The sequence below is a fragment of the Lolium rigidum genome, chromosome 3 (assembly GCF_022539505.1).
Source record: "Lolium rigidum isolate FL_2022 chromosome 3, APGP_CSIRO_Lrig_0.1, whole genome shotgun sequence".
NCBI classification, from domain to species: domain Eukaryota; kingdom Viridiplantae; phylum Streptophyta; class Magnoliopsida; order Poales; family Poaceae; genus Lolium; species Lolium rigidum.
In genome coordinates this window covers 103,774,365-103,788,550 of record NC_061510.1, presented here as the reverse complement: position 1 = coordinate 103,788,550, position 14,186 = coordinate 103,774,365, and the positions used below count along the sequence as shown (strand labels likewise).

Below are 14,186 nucleotides of genomic sequence, written 5' to 3'. Positions count from 1 at the left end.
TCAGTGCTTGCTTTGCCAATATCATCTCAAACCTTTGAAGAACTGAATGTGGTGCAGCTGATCGTGAATGTGGAACATGCAGTGACCAATACAAGCTGAAGACCCAGCTCTCAGAGCGATTTGGAAATCAAAGTGTCTGCCTACAGTTAAGAGTCTTTGCTTGGCTTGTCTTAATGGAACACAAAAGAATTGATGCAACGTAAAAATTGGCAGATTGAGGGGGGGGGGGGGTTGTGTGCTATGTTGACACCACTTTGAAGAAAGTCGCGATCATCTGTTTTTTCAGTGCCCATTTGCTACCAGCTGTTGGGAGAAGAGATCAATATTCAGTGGGATAACTCGATGGAAATCTCTAGCCGTTGCACCCTGCTCGTCAAGCTTTCAGGGTCCCTGCTTCATGGAGATAGCTATATGCGCTGCCTGGAATATCTGGAAGGAAAGGAATGAATTCATATTCAGAACTGAAGCCCCTTCCCTAGCACGATGGCAAGTGAGGTTTAAGAGTGACTTCTCTCTACATCAATATAGAGTGAAGGTGGCTTCGGTTCAGCCTCTATTAGATTGGATCCTATCTTTCACAATCTAAAAAGTATACTCTTTTGTATATCTCACTCCACTTTTACCCCCCATGATGTAACTCACCCTGTGTGGGTCTGACGTGTGTTATATAATATAGAGAAACTATACCGTAGGGTTTTTTCCCTACGGTTTCATGGTAAAAAAAGGCAGCTTAGTCTGCTTTGAAGGTATACATCCTTGATTAAGTATAGGGCTGTGCAAAACACCAAACAGTGGAAACCATTCAAACCAGCAAGTTCTCAGCTAGTTCATTTTCTTTCACAATTTGTATCCTTCCCCTCGAACTAGTTCAAAAAAATGAACTAGCTAAAACACTGAAACAATTTTTGCACACCCCTAATTAAGTATTTAAGCTCTCCTGTATTTTTATTGGAAAATGCAATTTCTGGATACTAAAATATATGCAATATTTACCCTAGTTCTGGAGCACTTGTTTTTCTATCAAGTTTGATTATGTCAGAGTCAGACAATTCATTGCAAAGATGAAACATGCATATCTGCATTTCTTAATGTATGTGTAGTTTGCCATTGATTATCTGGATATTTAAAACACCGATATGTTTTTATATGTAACAGAATTATGTACAAAATTTATTTTCGTCATATTGCATATTTGGGTGATATTCTGACCATCTCTAACTCAATACAGTCTACCAAACGAAGTCCGAGTTCAACCTTTCAACACATACATGCTACAAAACAAGATCTGAGCTCAGCATATCTCAACATATATATGCTACCAAACAGATGACAAAGTCTCAGCTCAACATATCTAGGGTGAGCATGTATCAGAGGAAATAGCTATGCTAGGATGAGACAAGCTACCAAACACACCCTAAAATCGTTCTAAGAACATCAATATAGTAAATCGACGGAAATTTGGAATATCTTAATGTGCGGAAGGGGGATCCCAATTCAATTTGTCCATTGCCATGCTCAGTTATGTTTTAAGTATTATCACTTTCTTGGTTTTAATATCCAGCCATCTTCCAGGATATTGTTTCAGCGATCCTGTATGTTCTCTCCAGTTCCATCGCAAGATATGGGTTGTTCACGCTAGATGACTAGTACGCATTGGTGTGCTGGTATTGCCATGTAGATGAGAATGTGCATAGAACTGACAAGTCGGTGCACAGAACTGAGAACAGCCTATGAAGGGAAAATACATCTTTAGTTTCTGATTAGCAACATAGAACTATCTGTTTCCAGCATTCACCTGTGCAATTGTTACCCAAAGGCTACAGTTGACTAATAGGGGGAAATCAAACAGTAAAAAGCATATGCTATAAGTCCTCTCATGATATGGATAAGGACTTCCTGTCAGTAGTAGGACATATCGATGATTGATTTCAGGAAAAAGAAATGACCTGCTAGTCCAATTAGTGTACTCTTGGCAGGTAGGAAGAACAAGGCAGAATGATGCAAAATACTTTAAACGTACCTCCCTGTGCCTAGTATTTTCAGCATCCTCTGCATCATGTAGTTCCTTGCATAGGAGCACGATGTCTTCACGAAAATTCTGCTCTAGACCTTCAAATGTGCTAGGAAGATTATGATCTTGATGCCTTGCTTCAATCTTATCAGTACGAGGCTGGTCCCTCAATTCCTTTCTTGGTTGCTTTTCCAGACCAACCTTCATATCAGATTTTTGTCCATCGTAAAAGGATCGTGTACCCTCAGCACCTTGACCTACATCAGTATCAGTCAATGCAAAAGTAGAATTAATAAGAAAGGATTACATGTAACAAAGATGCAAAATCTACTCCAGTTTACCAAAAAAAAAATCAACAGACAAAGCATATTATTCGGAAAAAAAAAGGTGCACAGCACACACAGATATCAAACTAACTAATAGTAGCACATACTACATACCCTCATTATATGCATACGGTGAAATCTGATTCGGGATATTCGGTCCACCTTTATCCCATTGGCTCTGTCTCGGCTTCTGGGCGGTATACTGGTTGTCCCCAGCAGCCTGCCCAGGATCTCTTCCAGGGTAACTAGTATCAGGGAGCTGTTGAACCCTTTGCTGTGGCTGGTAGTGATGCAACTGGGCAGACGTCATGGGATAGTTGTCTGCATCACCGTATTGCCCCTGTCCATGTCGCCTCATTCTGACCTGAATGTACATGATAGAAAGGCAACGACGTCAGTAACGAGTTGCCAGAATTGAACAGCTAAATAATCAATGTAGGCCCAACGAGGGCATCATCAGGTCAAGGTTTTACTATGCTAAACAAACTAATACTCGAACATACCAAACCTACCATTGTCATGATTTAGTAGCAGCATTTACACGCGGGTGAGGTAGGTATAGTATAACACGAAACAAGTCAGCAAGTACTACCACAATAAGGGCAGTAGGGCACAATTATATATATTATCATTGCCATCATGAACAAACACTCCATCAGTACAGACAACACAGGACACAGCTTTCCATATGTAATAAGCTTGTGGGTGCTACAAATCTCGGCGCCTGTTCCAGCTATCACTCCTGACTCCCGAGCACTGAAGGAACAAATCGCTGCTAGCAGTCGAGAACGTTCCGGTGAGCCGTGAAAGAATCCGAGTCTCAGTCCGGCACCACCGAAAGGAAATTCAGTCTAACAACAAAGCTAGGTCGGGAAACCTAATTTCTCAGTGGTTAGGCATACGCGCACCGAAGATCGCGCGATTCCTCGTCGATTCCGTCTACCAGGGAAGGCGGGTGTAAAGAAAGAGAGGAAGGACTAACAAAGCCTTACCGCTTACCTTCGCAGCGGCGCGCGGCCAGGAAGGTGGCGGCGCTGGCGATGGCGCTCACGGCGGCGTAGGAGTGAAGATGGGGAACGGGAGTGGGGGGGGGGGGGGGGGGGGTGATGGGCCGGTGGGGAGGGATAGCGGCCCAATATGTGTAGTAAGATTTTTGTTTTACGTGTCAACTTTTTTCGAGGTCTATTACTAAGATAAAATTGGCCAATGGTTTCCCGGGCTGGACCAACCAACAGCAAACCACAGCACTCCTAGCAGTACCTGGGCCGCATCCGGGAGCCCACGTATCGCCCCAACACAACCCATAGCTTTCTTTAATTTCTTCCACATTAAAAAATACTAATAGGCTTAATATTTTTTAGCATAACTAATAGGCTTGCCTGTACTCCAATTTTCGGGGCATTGTTTCTCCTCACGGACGGATAACGTCTGTGTCCTCTGTCGTGACGTTGCCGTGGTTAGGGAGGTAGGTGGGACACGTTTTACGGTACTTGGAGGCACAAACGTTAAATTTTCTAAATTCAAAATGAAATATATTATGAACTCGTTGTCTAAATTACGAGCGATTTTCACCATTGTGTTCTTGCGTTTAGATCTTTAGAATTATATGTCATGTTGATATGTTTTTATAGAAAAAATACTTGTTAACTAATACGTATATACTCATATTTTCACTTCATTTGTCCTCCGGTTTCATTGTACTTGTATTTCAGTTTTCAGCGTACTTACACTATAGTTTTTCGTGTACTTGTACTTCGTTTCCGGTGTACTTTTACTCCTTTTTAGTGCATTTTTACTCTCCTATCAATATGTATGTACTCTAGTTTTCAGTCTACATGTATTTCCATTGAAGTGCCTTGGATTACCTCTTTTTAGTCTGGCTACTTAAAATGGTCGACTTCCAACACTTCAAAGATAAATGCGTCGGGAAAAGCTCCCAATCTAAAATGGGAAATATATCACCATGGCCGCCACACCTCTCTTGTTAAGTCTATCATGTCCTCCCAACTTTTTTTTTTTGAGCTTAAGATCCTTCTTTATTAATCAAAGATATTTGGAGGTACAAGGATAGGATCAGGAGACTTTCCAAGTCAGATATGCCGACCAGATTCTAAGCGGACAGCACTCTTAGCTAAATTATGAGCTTCTACATTCAAAGATCTCTTCTCATGGATAACTACTATATTTTCGAATTGACTTCGACGCTCTGCTATTTCCACTAGGATCGTGGCATAGGATGACTTGCTTCCTTCATTGATTTCCCTCGAAACGATCAGGCAGTCAGTGGCCAACAACACCTTCTTGATATTAAGATCAGCTGCCAGAGAGAGTCCTTCCGCGCAGGCATATGCTTCCAGAGGGAGGTCTCAGGATATGACCGTTAGGAGACAGGCGGGCGACTCGGGTGGCGATCTCGCCACCCCAATGCCGGCGTCGGTGGCGCCGCCGTCCGGGGTGCCGGATCGTGTTCCGCTGGCGTCGGAGGCGCTGGGTGGGGTTTCTGGCTACTCGTCTGAGCGGCCCATCGGGGGGCCGTTTCTGGGCGTTGCAGTCGGAGGATGAAGAAGATGGTGGGAGTGGAGAAGAGGAGGTGGAGGAGTCTGCAGATGAAGCTTCGTATGGCCGAGGAAGATATCGCTTGGCTTCCTTTTGCCACACTCCATCGCCGTCGCGGGATGCGGACCTTGCGGAAGGTTCATCGGAGCTGAACCAGCGGCAGTTGAAGAGGCTCCGATGGCGGGATAGTCAGCGTTTAGCGGCTCGAGCGGCGCTTTTCTTCTCGTCAGGCGAAGGTATGGGCTCCTTATCCTCCTCGCTGTTGGACAAGAACTCAAGACCAGTTTGTCACATGAACTTGCCGGTGCTTGAGCCGTCAGTTTTTGTCGACAAAACCGTGGAAGGTTGGACGTTGGTTCGTCGGCGGCGTTGGTCGCCGGCGTCCGCCAAGCAGGTCCGTGATCCGAAGATTACGGTGAATTCAAAAGTGTTGTCGGTGGGCCAAGACCGGTTGCGGGCTTGTGCACAGCGACCAAGGAATTGTTCTGGCCCAAAACGTCAGGTTGGACCATCTTTCGATCTTTCGGAAGGTGATCGCACATCCAGAGTAGCCAGGGTCGGTAACGCGAAGGCTGGCTTTGCGTTTCGCGATTCCTAGGGTTGACCTGGAAGAGGTGTGAGGCGGCGGCTCCAGTGATCCGTCGTCGCACAGTTGAAGGCATAATGAGTGGAGATGGTGGCCGGGGATTCAATCCTGGGCGAGGTGGTTTTAATCCTGGCCGGGGAGGGTATGGCGGCGGTCGTGGGAACCATGGCGGCCGTGGGGACTTTGGTGGTGGCCGCGGCGACTTTGGTGGTGGTCGCGGTGACTATGGCTTCGGCGGGGGGCGCGGAGACTACGGCAATGGTCGTGGAGGTTATGGCGCCGGTCGCGGTGGCTATGGCAGCAATCGTGAATATGTGCCGAGAGGTAGGTTCGGTCATGGGACTGGACGGAGCAATGCTGGCTATGGCGGACGTGGTCACCAGGGTAATGGCTTTGGTGGCTTTGGAGGAAATCGCCAGTTTGTACAGGGGGAATCAAGTGGATCGGCAGGCTCTGGTTCTAATGGCAATTGGGACAGCTCTCGTTATGGAGGGAATCAGCAGAGGTGGAGCACAGGAAGGGGTGGCACTGTGGTCAATCGGAATAGGGGACAAGATGCGGAGGGGGCTCTTAGAGGAGGCATTGATGCTGAGCTCTTGCAACAAACTGTCCAGGCGGTGGTGGCGGCTGTGACGGTAGCTATGAAGACAAAGGAAGTACCGGCTGTGCAACCTTCGGTGGCTGTGCAGGTTTCGGAACCGGCTTCCATTGTGGCTGAGCCTGTTGAGGCTACGGTTGCAGGGCCTTGCTTGTCGGCGCCACAACCTTTGGGGGCGACGCAGGTGATACCAGAAGGTTCTCAGGTGATTGCTAATGACAATGAGAATGAGGGTCAGGGGGCCACTAAGAAGAAAAAGGAAGATAAAACGGGTTGTTTTCGGTGCAAAAAGCCGGGGCATTATATTGATGATTGCCCTACACCATTCTGTGATATCTGTGAGTCTATCCATCATATCACATCGCTTGCCACACCGTTAAATGCTCCAAAACCAACTGCGATTCTTCATGGGTATGCTAATGAGGGGCTTATGTTTTTGAGCTTGCATGTGGTGTGTTCAAGGCTAAGGCGGAAAATCCCAAACCGGCAAAGGTAACTGTTGATGGTGTGACCTTAACTATTCCGGAGATTATAGATCAACTCAAGAAAATTGTCCCTTCGAGAAGTTTACTCGGGAGGTTTTTCATCTCAAGGACAATATTTACAGAGTTAAACTTCCCAGTAAGTTAGAAGTCCGAGACTGAAGAATTTTGGCACTTACATTTGCACTGACAAGGAGGCTTGTTTGGCTTTTGATTCATGGTCATCTGTGGAGGAGCCCCTATACATGCTTCCAGAGGTTTGGGTTCGTGTTTCGGGGCTGCCATCGGATGTTAGATCGGACTATCTAACCCTATGGGGAGTGGGAACTTTATTTGGTAAAACTCTGGATGTGGATATGGCTTATACTCGAAAGAATAAAGTGCTCAGAATTAAGATTGGATGCTTGGACCATAGACTTATTCCCGCTGATAGTGATATGTTCATCAGGAGAGGGTTCTATAAGTTACGCTTTGAAGTGGAAATTGAGGAACAGTCAAAGGAAGTTAATATGGTGGATGCTAATAATGGTTCGGATGGAAATAATGGAGATAATCAGGGTGAAGACAAGAATGGAGATGCTAAGGACATGGACATGGATAATAAGGAAAAAGATACGGAGGAGGCACCTAAAGGTAATGCTCAAGATGGATCAAATTCACATAATGGAAAGGAGGGTATGCAAGAACAAGGTGATTTTTTAGAGGCTATTCAATTTGGGTCTATGGATGCTAAATGTGCCTCTCCGGGTATTTCGTATCTCGCAAAAAATTTGAATCCAATTGACCTTGTTTTCATCCCTAAATCTAATACCAAAGTTTATGCACAAAATGACAGTTTGAATGCGGTTTCCTATGTAGATTTGCTGCAAAGGGGAGATTCCCCTGGTTTGTTGGGCGTTGGGATCGGTGAACCCGGTCAGTTCCCTGCTATTGGGCAGGAACTGCCTGTCGTCACACCGGTATGCCATGCAGCCAATGGGCGGCCTCCGTTGGCCGACGGCATGCCGCAGGCCTACGCCGGCGCCGGCGCCACACCTGCATGGCATGCGCCACCATCTGCTGGCCGACGAGCGGCAGGCCGCACGACACTCGCATGGCGGACAGCCATTGGGCAGCCATCGCGACGGACGGAAGCCGCAGGTCGCCGGGTCCCCTGAGCGTGTCGCCACATGCGGATGGTAGGCTTGATGTGCCTGTCCATCGCATGCTGGCAGATGCATGTGAGAGCATGGATGGTGGAGCCGGATCTTCTGCGCCGAGGAGAGGAGTAGCGCCGGTTGCGGCGTCTCTGTCTACGCCACAGAGGATCCAGCCGGGGGCATCCAGTCAGCCTGGACGGCGCACGCCTGACGAGGCTGGGCTGACGCCAATCATTGGCAATAGAATGGCTGGATCGGCTGTGTCTCTTATTGATGGGGTTTTCGGTGAGTCTGATGGTGATAGACATATCCTTTTTACAGATGACTTCAATTGCGTTTTGTCACAGCCTCATGAGTGTGAGGCTGATGTAGATGTACATGCTGATTTTAAATGTGCTAATGCAGGAGTGGGTTTAAGTGGTTCTTTGGGTCCGGCCAAGAAAGGTTCATCGGAGGAGGTATTGTCAAAGGCTAAGGGGGTTCTTCCAGGCATGGGTATGAAAGAACAGATGGGGGTTGCCTCATCTTCAGTGTCTTCTGGTAAGCATCTAGATACTCCTGGTTTATATACAAGGTTGATGAAAGACGGGGTGAGTTTATCATTAATTGAAGATTCTACTAATAATATGACAGTTCGTCCCACTATGGAAGAGGTTATTGCTTTTGGTGGAATTCCTCAACCTACAGTGGGCGTGAGATCTAGCACTAGATTGGGTGGCCAGCCTGGTGGTGATATGCTTCAAATGGAGAAGGCTATGAGGAATGCTCAGTTGAGGGATATTCCTTCGTGTGTAGGTAAGTCTATGCCTCCTAAATTTTCAATTGTTAATATTCCTGATGATGAAATTAGGCATAAGGCGGAACGGTTGGGTATTTCTTTAGGTAAATCTGAAGGAGAGGTAGTGAAATCTATTAAAGGAATTAAATTGCTAGAAGAAGAACGAATATTAACTATTCTGCAGAAAAATATAGATGAGTATGTTAATAAGGAGGAGGACCCTTCGGCACTTGTGATGTCTAAAGTTTCTACCCTATGTGATGATCTGGTTGAGGATGATTGCATCCCATTGGATTTAGATGATCATTTGGAACATGTAAATCCAGTAATTAAGGAAAAAGAAAACTAGGGTTAGGAAAACCTATGATACTAATAATATTCGTAAAAGTACGAGGAGAAGAATTAAGAGACAATTTTCATGATGCAAAATATAAAAGGTATGAATTGGAATCCTGGGGGGTTTGGGGATACTGCCAAGCATTTGTTTGTAAAAGAGGCGATTAGAGAACATAAATTAGACTTTGTAGCCTTATTGGAGACTGGAAGGTCTAATTTCTCTATTCCTTTTTTAAATCAATTGGCTGCGGGGTATAGCTATTCCTGGTTTTGTTTACCACCACATGGTCGATCGGGAGGTATTTTGGTTGGTATTAATTCAGACACTCTCGAGGTGCTCAAGGTGAGTACTGGAGATTTTTGTGTCAAGTTGCATATTAAGTGTAAACGGGATGGTTTCGAATGGATCCTTGTGCCTGTCTATGGGGCTGCCCAAGATGCACACAAGGCTGAATTTTTAGCGGAATTGGTCAGAATTTGTGAGACTGAAACATTACCTATGTTGGTAGGTGGTGATTTCAACATTATTCGAAAACGTGAGGAAAAAAATAATGATAATTTTAAAGCTCGTTGGCCTTTTGTATTTAATGCCATTATTGAACATTTAAACCTGCGTGAAATTGCTCTTTCGGGAAGACAGTTTACGTGGGCAAGTCGTCGGGAAGTACCAACTTATGAGAAATTGGATAGGGTGCTCGCTTCCATTTCTTGGGAACAAAAAATCCCTCTTGTCACTGCGCGTGCGTTGACAAGAGCGGATTCGGACCATACTCCGATTCTTATTGACTCAGGGGTGAAAGCACATTTGGGTAATAAGCCAAAGTTCTCTTTCGAGTTGCATTGGTTGCGACAAGATGGGTTCTTTCAAATGATTGAAAAGGAGTGGAAGTCCGTTTTAGTGGGGATGAATCCAATGGATGTGTGGTTGAATAAATTAAGGCATATCAGAAAATTTCTTAAAGGTTGGGCAAAGAACCAAAGTGGGCAATATAAAAAAGAAAGAGATAGGTTAATAGGTATTATTGATGGGTTAGATTTGAAGGCAGAAAAGAAGGTTCTATCAGGGATGGAGAGAGAATTGCTAAAAGAGGCAAATGATAAGCTAAATAAATTACGAAGAGAGGAAGAGTCTAAATGGGCGCAGAGAGCTAAAGTTAAACACATCCAAGAAGGGGGGAGCAATACGAAATACTTCCATTTGATTGCAAATGGGAAACATAGAAGAAAGAAAATTTTCCAATTGGAACAACGAGGAAGGAACTATTGTTGGGGAAGATAATTTGAAGGTGTACATTACTGAGTTTTATAAAAAATTATTCGGGGCACCGACATCCAACAACATCTCTTTGGTAGAGGAAGAGGTGCAGGACATTCCCCAGATATCGACTGTTGAGAATGCGATCTTGACAGCTTCTTTTTCTGAGGAAGAAGTTAATGAGGCACTATTTCAAATGGAATCTAATAAAGCGCCGGGGCCTGATGGTTTCCCGGCAGAGTTTTATCAGAAATTTTGGGAAGTAATAAAAGATGACTTGATGGCACTGTTCAATCAATTCAGTATTGGGGATTTGCCTCTCTACAAATTGAATTTCGGCGTCATTACTTTATTACCCAAGAAAGAGGATGCGGTGCAAATACAACAATATCGACCTATTTGCTTACTAAATGTGTGTTTTAAAATCTTTACCAAGGCTGGTACAAATCGTATTACGGGAATTGCCCCACGAGTCATAAGACCAACACAATCCGCTTTTATGCCGGGAAGGAATATTCTAGAAGGGGTGGTCATTCTTCATGAGACTATTCATGAGTTACATACTAAGAAGCTGGATGGGGTTTTATTTAAGATTGACTTCGAAAAGGCATATGATAAAGTGAAATGGTCATTCTTACAACGAGACTTTGAGGATGAAGGGGTTTGCTCCTGAATTGTGTAGGATGATCAGTCAATATGTCCAAGGGGGTAGTGTAGGAGTAAAGGTAAACGATGACATTGGTCATTATTTCCAAACAAAAAAAGGTTTGAGACAAGGTGATCCTTTGTCGCCTATTCTCTTTAATATTGTGGTGGACATGCTTGCTATTTTAATTGAGAGAGCGAAAAGTGATGATCAGGTAGGGGGGCTTATTCCTCACCTTGTTGAAGGGGGATCTCTATCCTACAATATGCTGATGATACTATTCTTTTCTTGGAACATGATCTCCAGAAAGCAGTGAATATGAAACTAGTTCTTTGTCTTTTCGAAGAGCTATCCGATCTTAAAATTAATTTCCACAAGAGCGAGATTTTTTGTTTTGGGATGGCAAATGAGGAGGTAAACCAGTATAAACAGATCTTTGGATGTGATGCTGGTTCCCTACCTTTTAAATACTTAGGTATTCCTATACACTTTAGAAAGCTTAGAATTTCTGATTGGTATCCAGTGGAGACCCGATTTGAGAGCAAATTGAGATCTTTGGAAAGGCAAATTATTGTCCTATGGGGATAGACTTGTCCTTATCAATTTAGTTTTAACAAGCTTACCGATGTTCATGTTATCTTTTCTAGAAATACCTGTTGGGGTAAGGAAAAGATTGGATTTTTATAGGTCTCGCTTCTTCTGGCAATCCGAGGAAAATAAAAGAAAATATAGGCTCACCAACTGGAATATTGTCACGAGACCCAAGGATCAAGGGGGTCTTGGTATTGAGGTCCTTGAATTAAAAAATAGATGTTTATTGAGTAAGTGGCTTTATAAACTTCTTAACGAGGATGGGGTGTGGCAGGAGTTGCTGCAGAATAAATATCTAAGACAAAAGACCTTATCCGGGGTACAGGCTAAACCAACAGACTCTCCCTTTTGGAAGGGATTGATGAAGGTTAAGGATGATTTTTTTAGAAGGGGTTTTTAAAAAATAGGTAATGGTACCAATATCCGGTTCTGGGAAGATACCTGGTTAGGTAATACTCCATTAGTGCAACAATATCCATCCTTATATAGTATTGTGCATCACAAGAATGTAACAGTAGCCCATGTGTTAGCCCAAACGCCTCTGAATATCAGTTTCAGAAGGTTGTTGGTGGGAAACAAATGGTCTTTATGGTTGCAGTTATGCCGAAGACTTATGAGGATTAATTTATCTGATGAGAAGGATCAGTTTGTTTGGAAATTGACAACAAATGACGTGTATACAGTGAAATCTATGTATGAGGATCTTATGAATGACCATACCCCTTTTTTGAGAAAGTACCTTTGGAAAGTTAAAGTTCCTTTAAAGATAAAAATATTTATGTGGTTCTTAAGCAATAAAGTTTTACTTACTAAAGATAATTTAGCCAAAAGAAGATGGAATGGTTGTACAAAATGTGTTTTTTGTGGTGAGCAGGAGACTATAGAGCATTTGTTCATCACTTGTCCTTTAGCGAAAATTCTTTGGCGTACGATTAATTTTACTTTTGCTCTCCCACCTCCGACCAATATTACTAATATGTTTGGTAATTGGCTAAATGGAGTTGATAGGCAATCAAAGGCTTTTATCCGTATTGGGGTTTCTGCCTTATGTTGGTCTATCTGGAGGACAAGGAATGATATTATTTTTAACAAAAAAGCTTCGTTTCACTTTTTGCAGGTTATCCATATGGTGTCACATTGGGTCCAGTTGTGGGCTCTCCTGTCACCGGAGGGACAGCGGGATGCTATGGCTATTGGATGCACACGGCTCCAGATGGTCGCTCAGGATATCTTGTGCCAGGCTGGCTGGCGGCACAATAGACGGATACAATGATGTGTAGTCCCTCTTTTTTTTGTTTTCTTTCGCTGGTTGATTCTTGTATCAACTCTTGGCGATGACTGGGTTGTTTTTATTGTGTACTCTTATACTTTTTAATAAAAGGCTGTGTGCATCATCATGATGCAGAAGCCGGGGTTCATTTCCCCATTTCGAAAAAAAAATGCTTCCAGGGTTGCTGGATCCCGTATTCCTTCAATCACTCTTGCAGAAGAGCCAAAGAGCGTACCATCTGTGGCGCGACACACGGCTGCAACAGCTCCAGCAACACTAGTTTTAGACAGGGCTGCGTCCACGTTCACCTTGCACGTGCCTTGTGGAGGAGGACACCATTGAACTTGAGCAGAATATGTTAACTGGCGAGGCCCCGGACTTGCAAGTCTTGGCATATCTAGTGCCAACTTCAGGTCTGATAGAAAACTCCGAATAAATCCCAAAATGGAAAGAGGACTCTGAAAGATTTGCTCATGTATAGCTTTCCGCCTTGCCGTCCAGATTGCCCAAAGAGTCACCGTGGCCCGAACGAAATCATCATTCGATAATGTATCTATGAGGAAAAAAAGCCACTCCTTCGCACTCCCGCAATTGTTTGCCATCATATATTCGACCAATTCCTCATCCATTATCATATGTCCTCCCAACTTACACAGTTACACTCATACTATGCTAGTGTTGTGAAGGCCCATGGGCAGGGTTTGGAGCTTCGGCTAGATTGGTGCTGTTTATAGGGTCGATGCTTACATGGGCCAGTCGGCGGTGCAGCAAAACAGCAACGATGAGGCCTCGCCCTGTTTTTTTCTTGCACACTGATCATTGAGGGCTTGAGGCCTGGACTCGGCAGTATACTGAAGAGAAATCCAGTTAGAATTGAGGACTCGTCTCAGTAGACAGTAGTCACCACACGACCGAAAGGTTTTCCAGCACTCAGCGATGCTGCCACGAAGAGCAGAAGAGAAGGGGTGCTTTCCTTTCGTTGCAAATACGTACTTTGTTATTGATCCTTCCTAGAATATTTTGCTGTTGACGCAGTGGCACCTGTCACAGAACATATCCGATCATCCAAAAAAGTAAAATAAACAATATACGTAGTATGCATGGAAAGGATCTATTCCTTACAGAAGCGCCCAGTGCATGTGTCAACGCGTGCTCAAGCGCGCGAGTGAGAACGCGCGGGGCGTCGGCGAGTCCAAAACGGCTGCTCCCTCCACACTCCGGGTCAAACAGATGTGTCTACTACGCCCACAACACCGCGTGCCATGCTAGCAGCTTCCTCGGTTTCATAATTTAACCACGTACAATAAGAGTTACAGAACGAAGGGAGTAGAACAGAACCTTCTACCTCATGGCCTTCTTGCGCGAAAATGACCACTTCCATCTATACGTTTCCGCTTCGTTGAGTCTTTTTCTTTCCGAGTTGTATAGAGAATTAGTCTTTCACCATCAGCAACATGAGTATCTTACATGATTATTGCGCAGCTTCGAGCCGTCAAGATTACCGACTGAATAGGTAAACCCTGGCATTGGCTGGGACCTGGGAGCTGGCTAGCTGCAGCCGTCGGTAGAACGAGACTTGTTCTTCACGTGTGTCATGCCACCTCTTTTACCT

General features: G+C 44.4%; 1 protein-coding gene across 1 annotated transcript; it reads right to left on the bottom strand.

The window, feature by feature from the left end:
• Window positions 1-1,774: 1,774 nt before the first annotated feature.
• Window positions 1,775-3,912, bottom strand: LOC124695282. The gene is made up of 4 exons (XM_047228141.1): window positions 3,897-3,912; window positions 3,337-3,383; window positions 2,452-2,701; window positions 1,775-2,268 (listed from the first exon to the last, which is right to left on the bottom strand). The coding sequence occupies exons 1-4, from the start codon at window positions 3,910-3,912 to the stop codon at window positions 1,775-1,777; spliced, it is 807 nt and encodes a 268-aa protein (XP_047084097.1).
• Window positions 3,913-14,186: the final 10,274 nt, after the last annotated feature.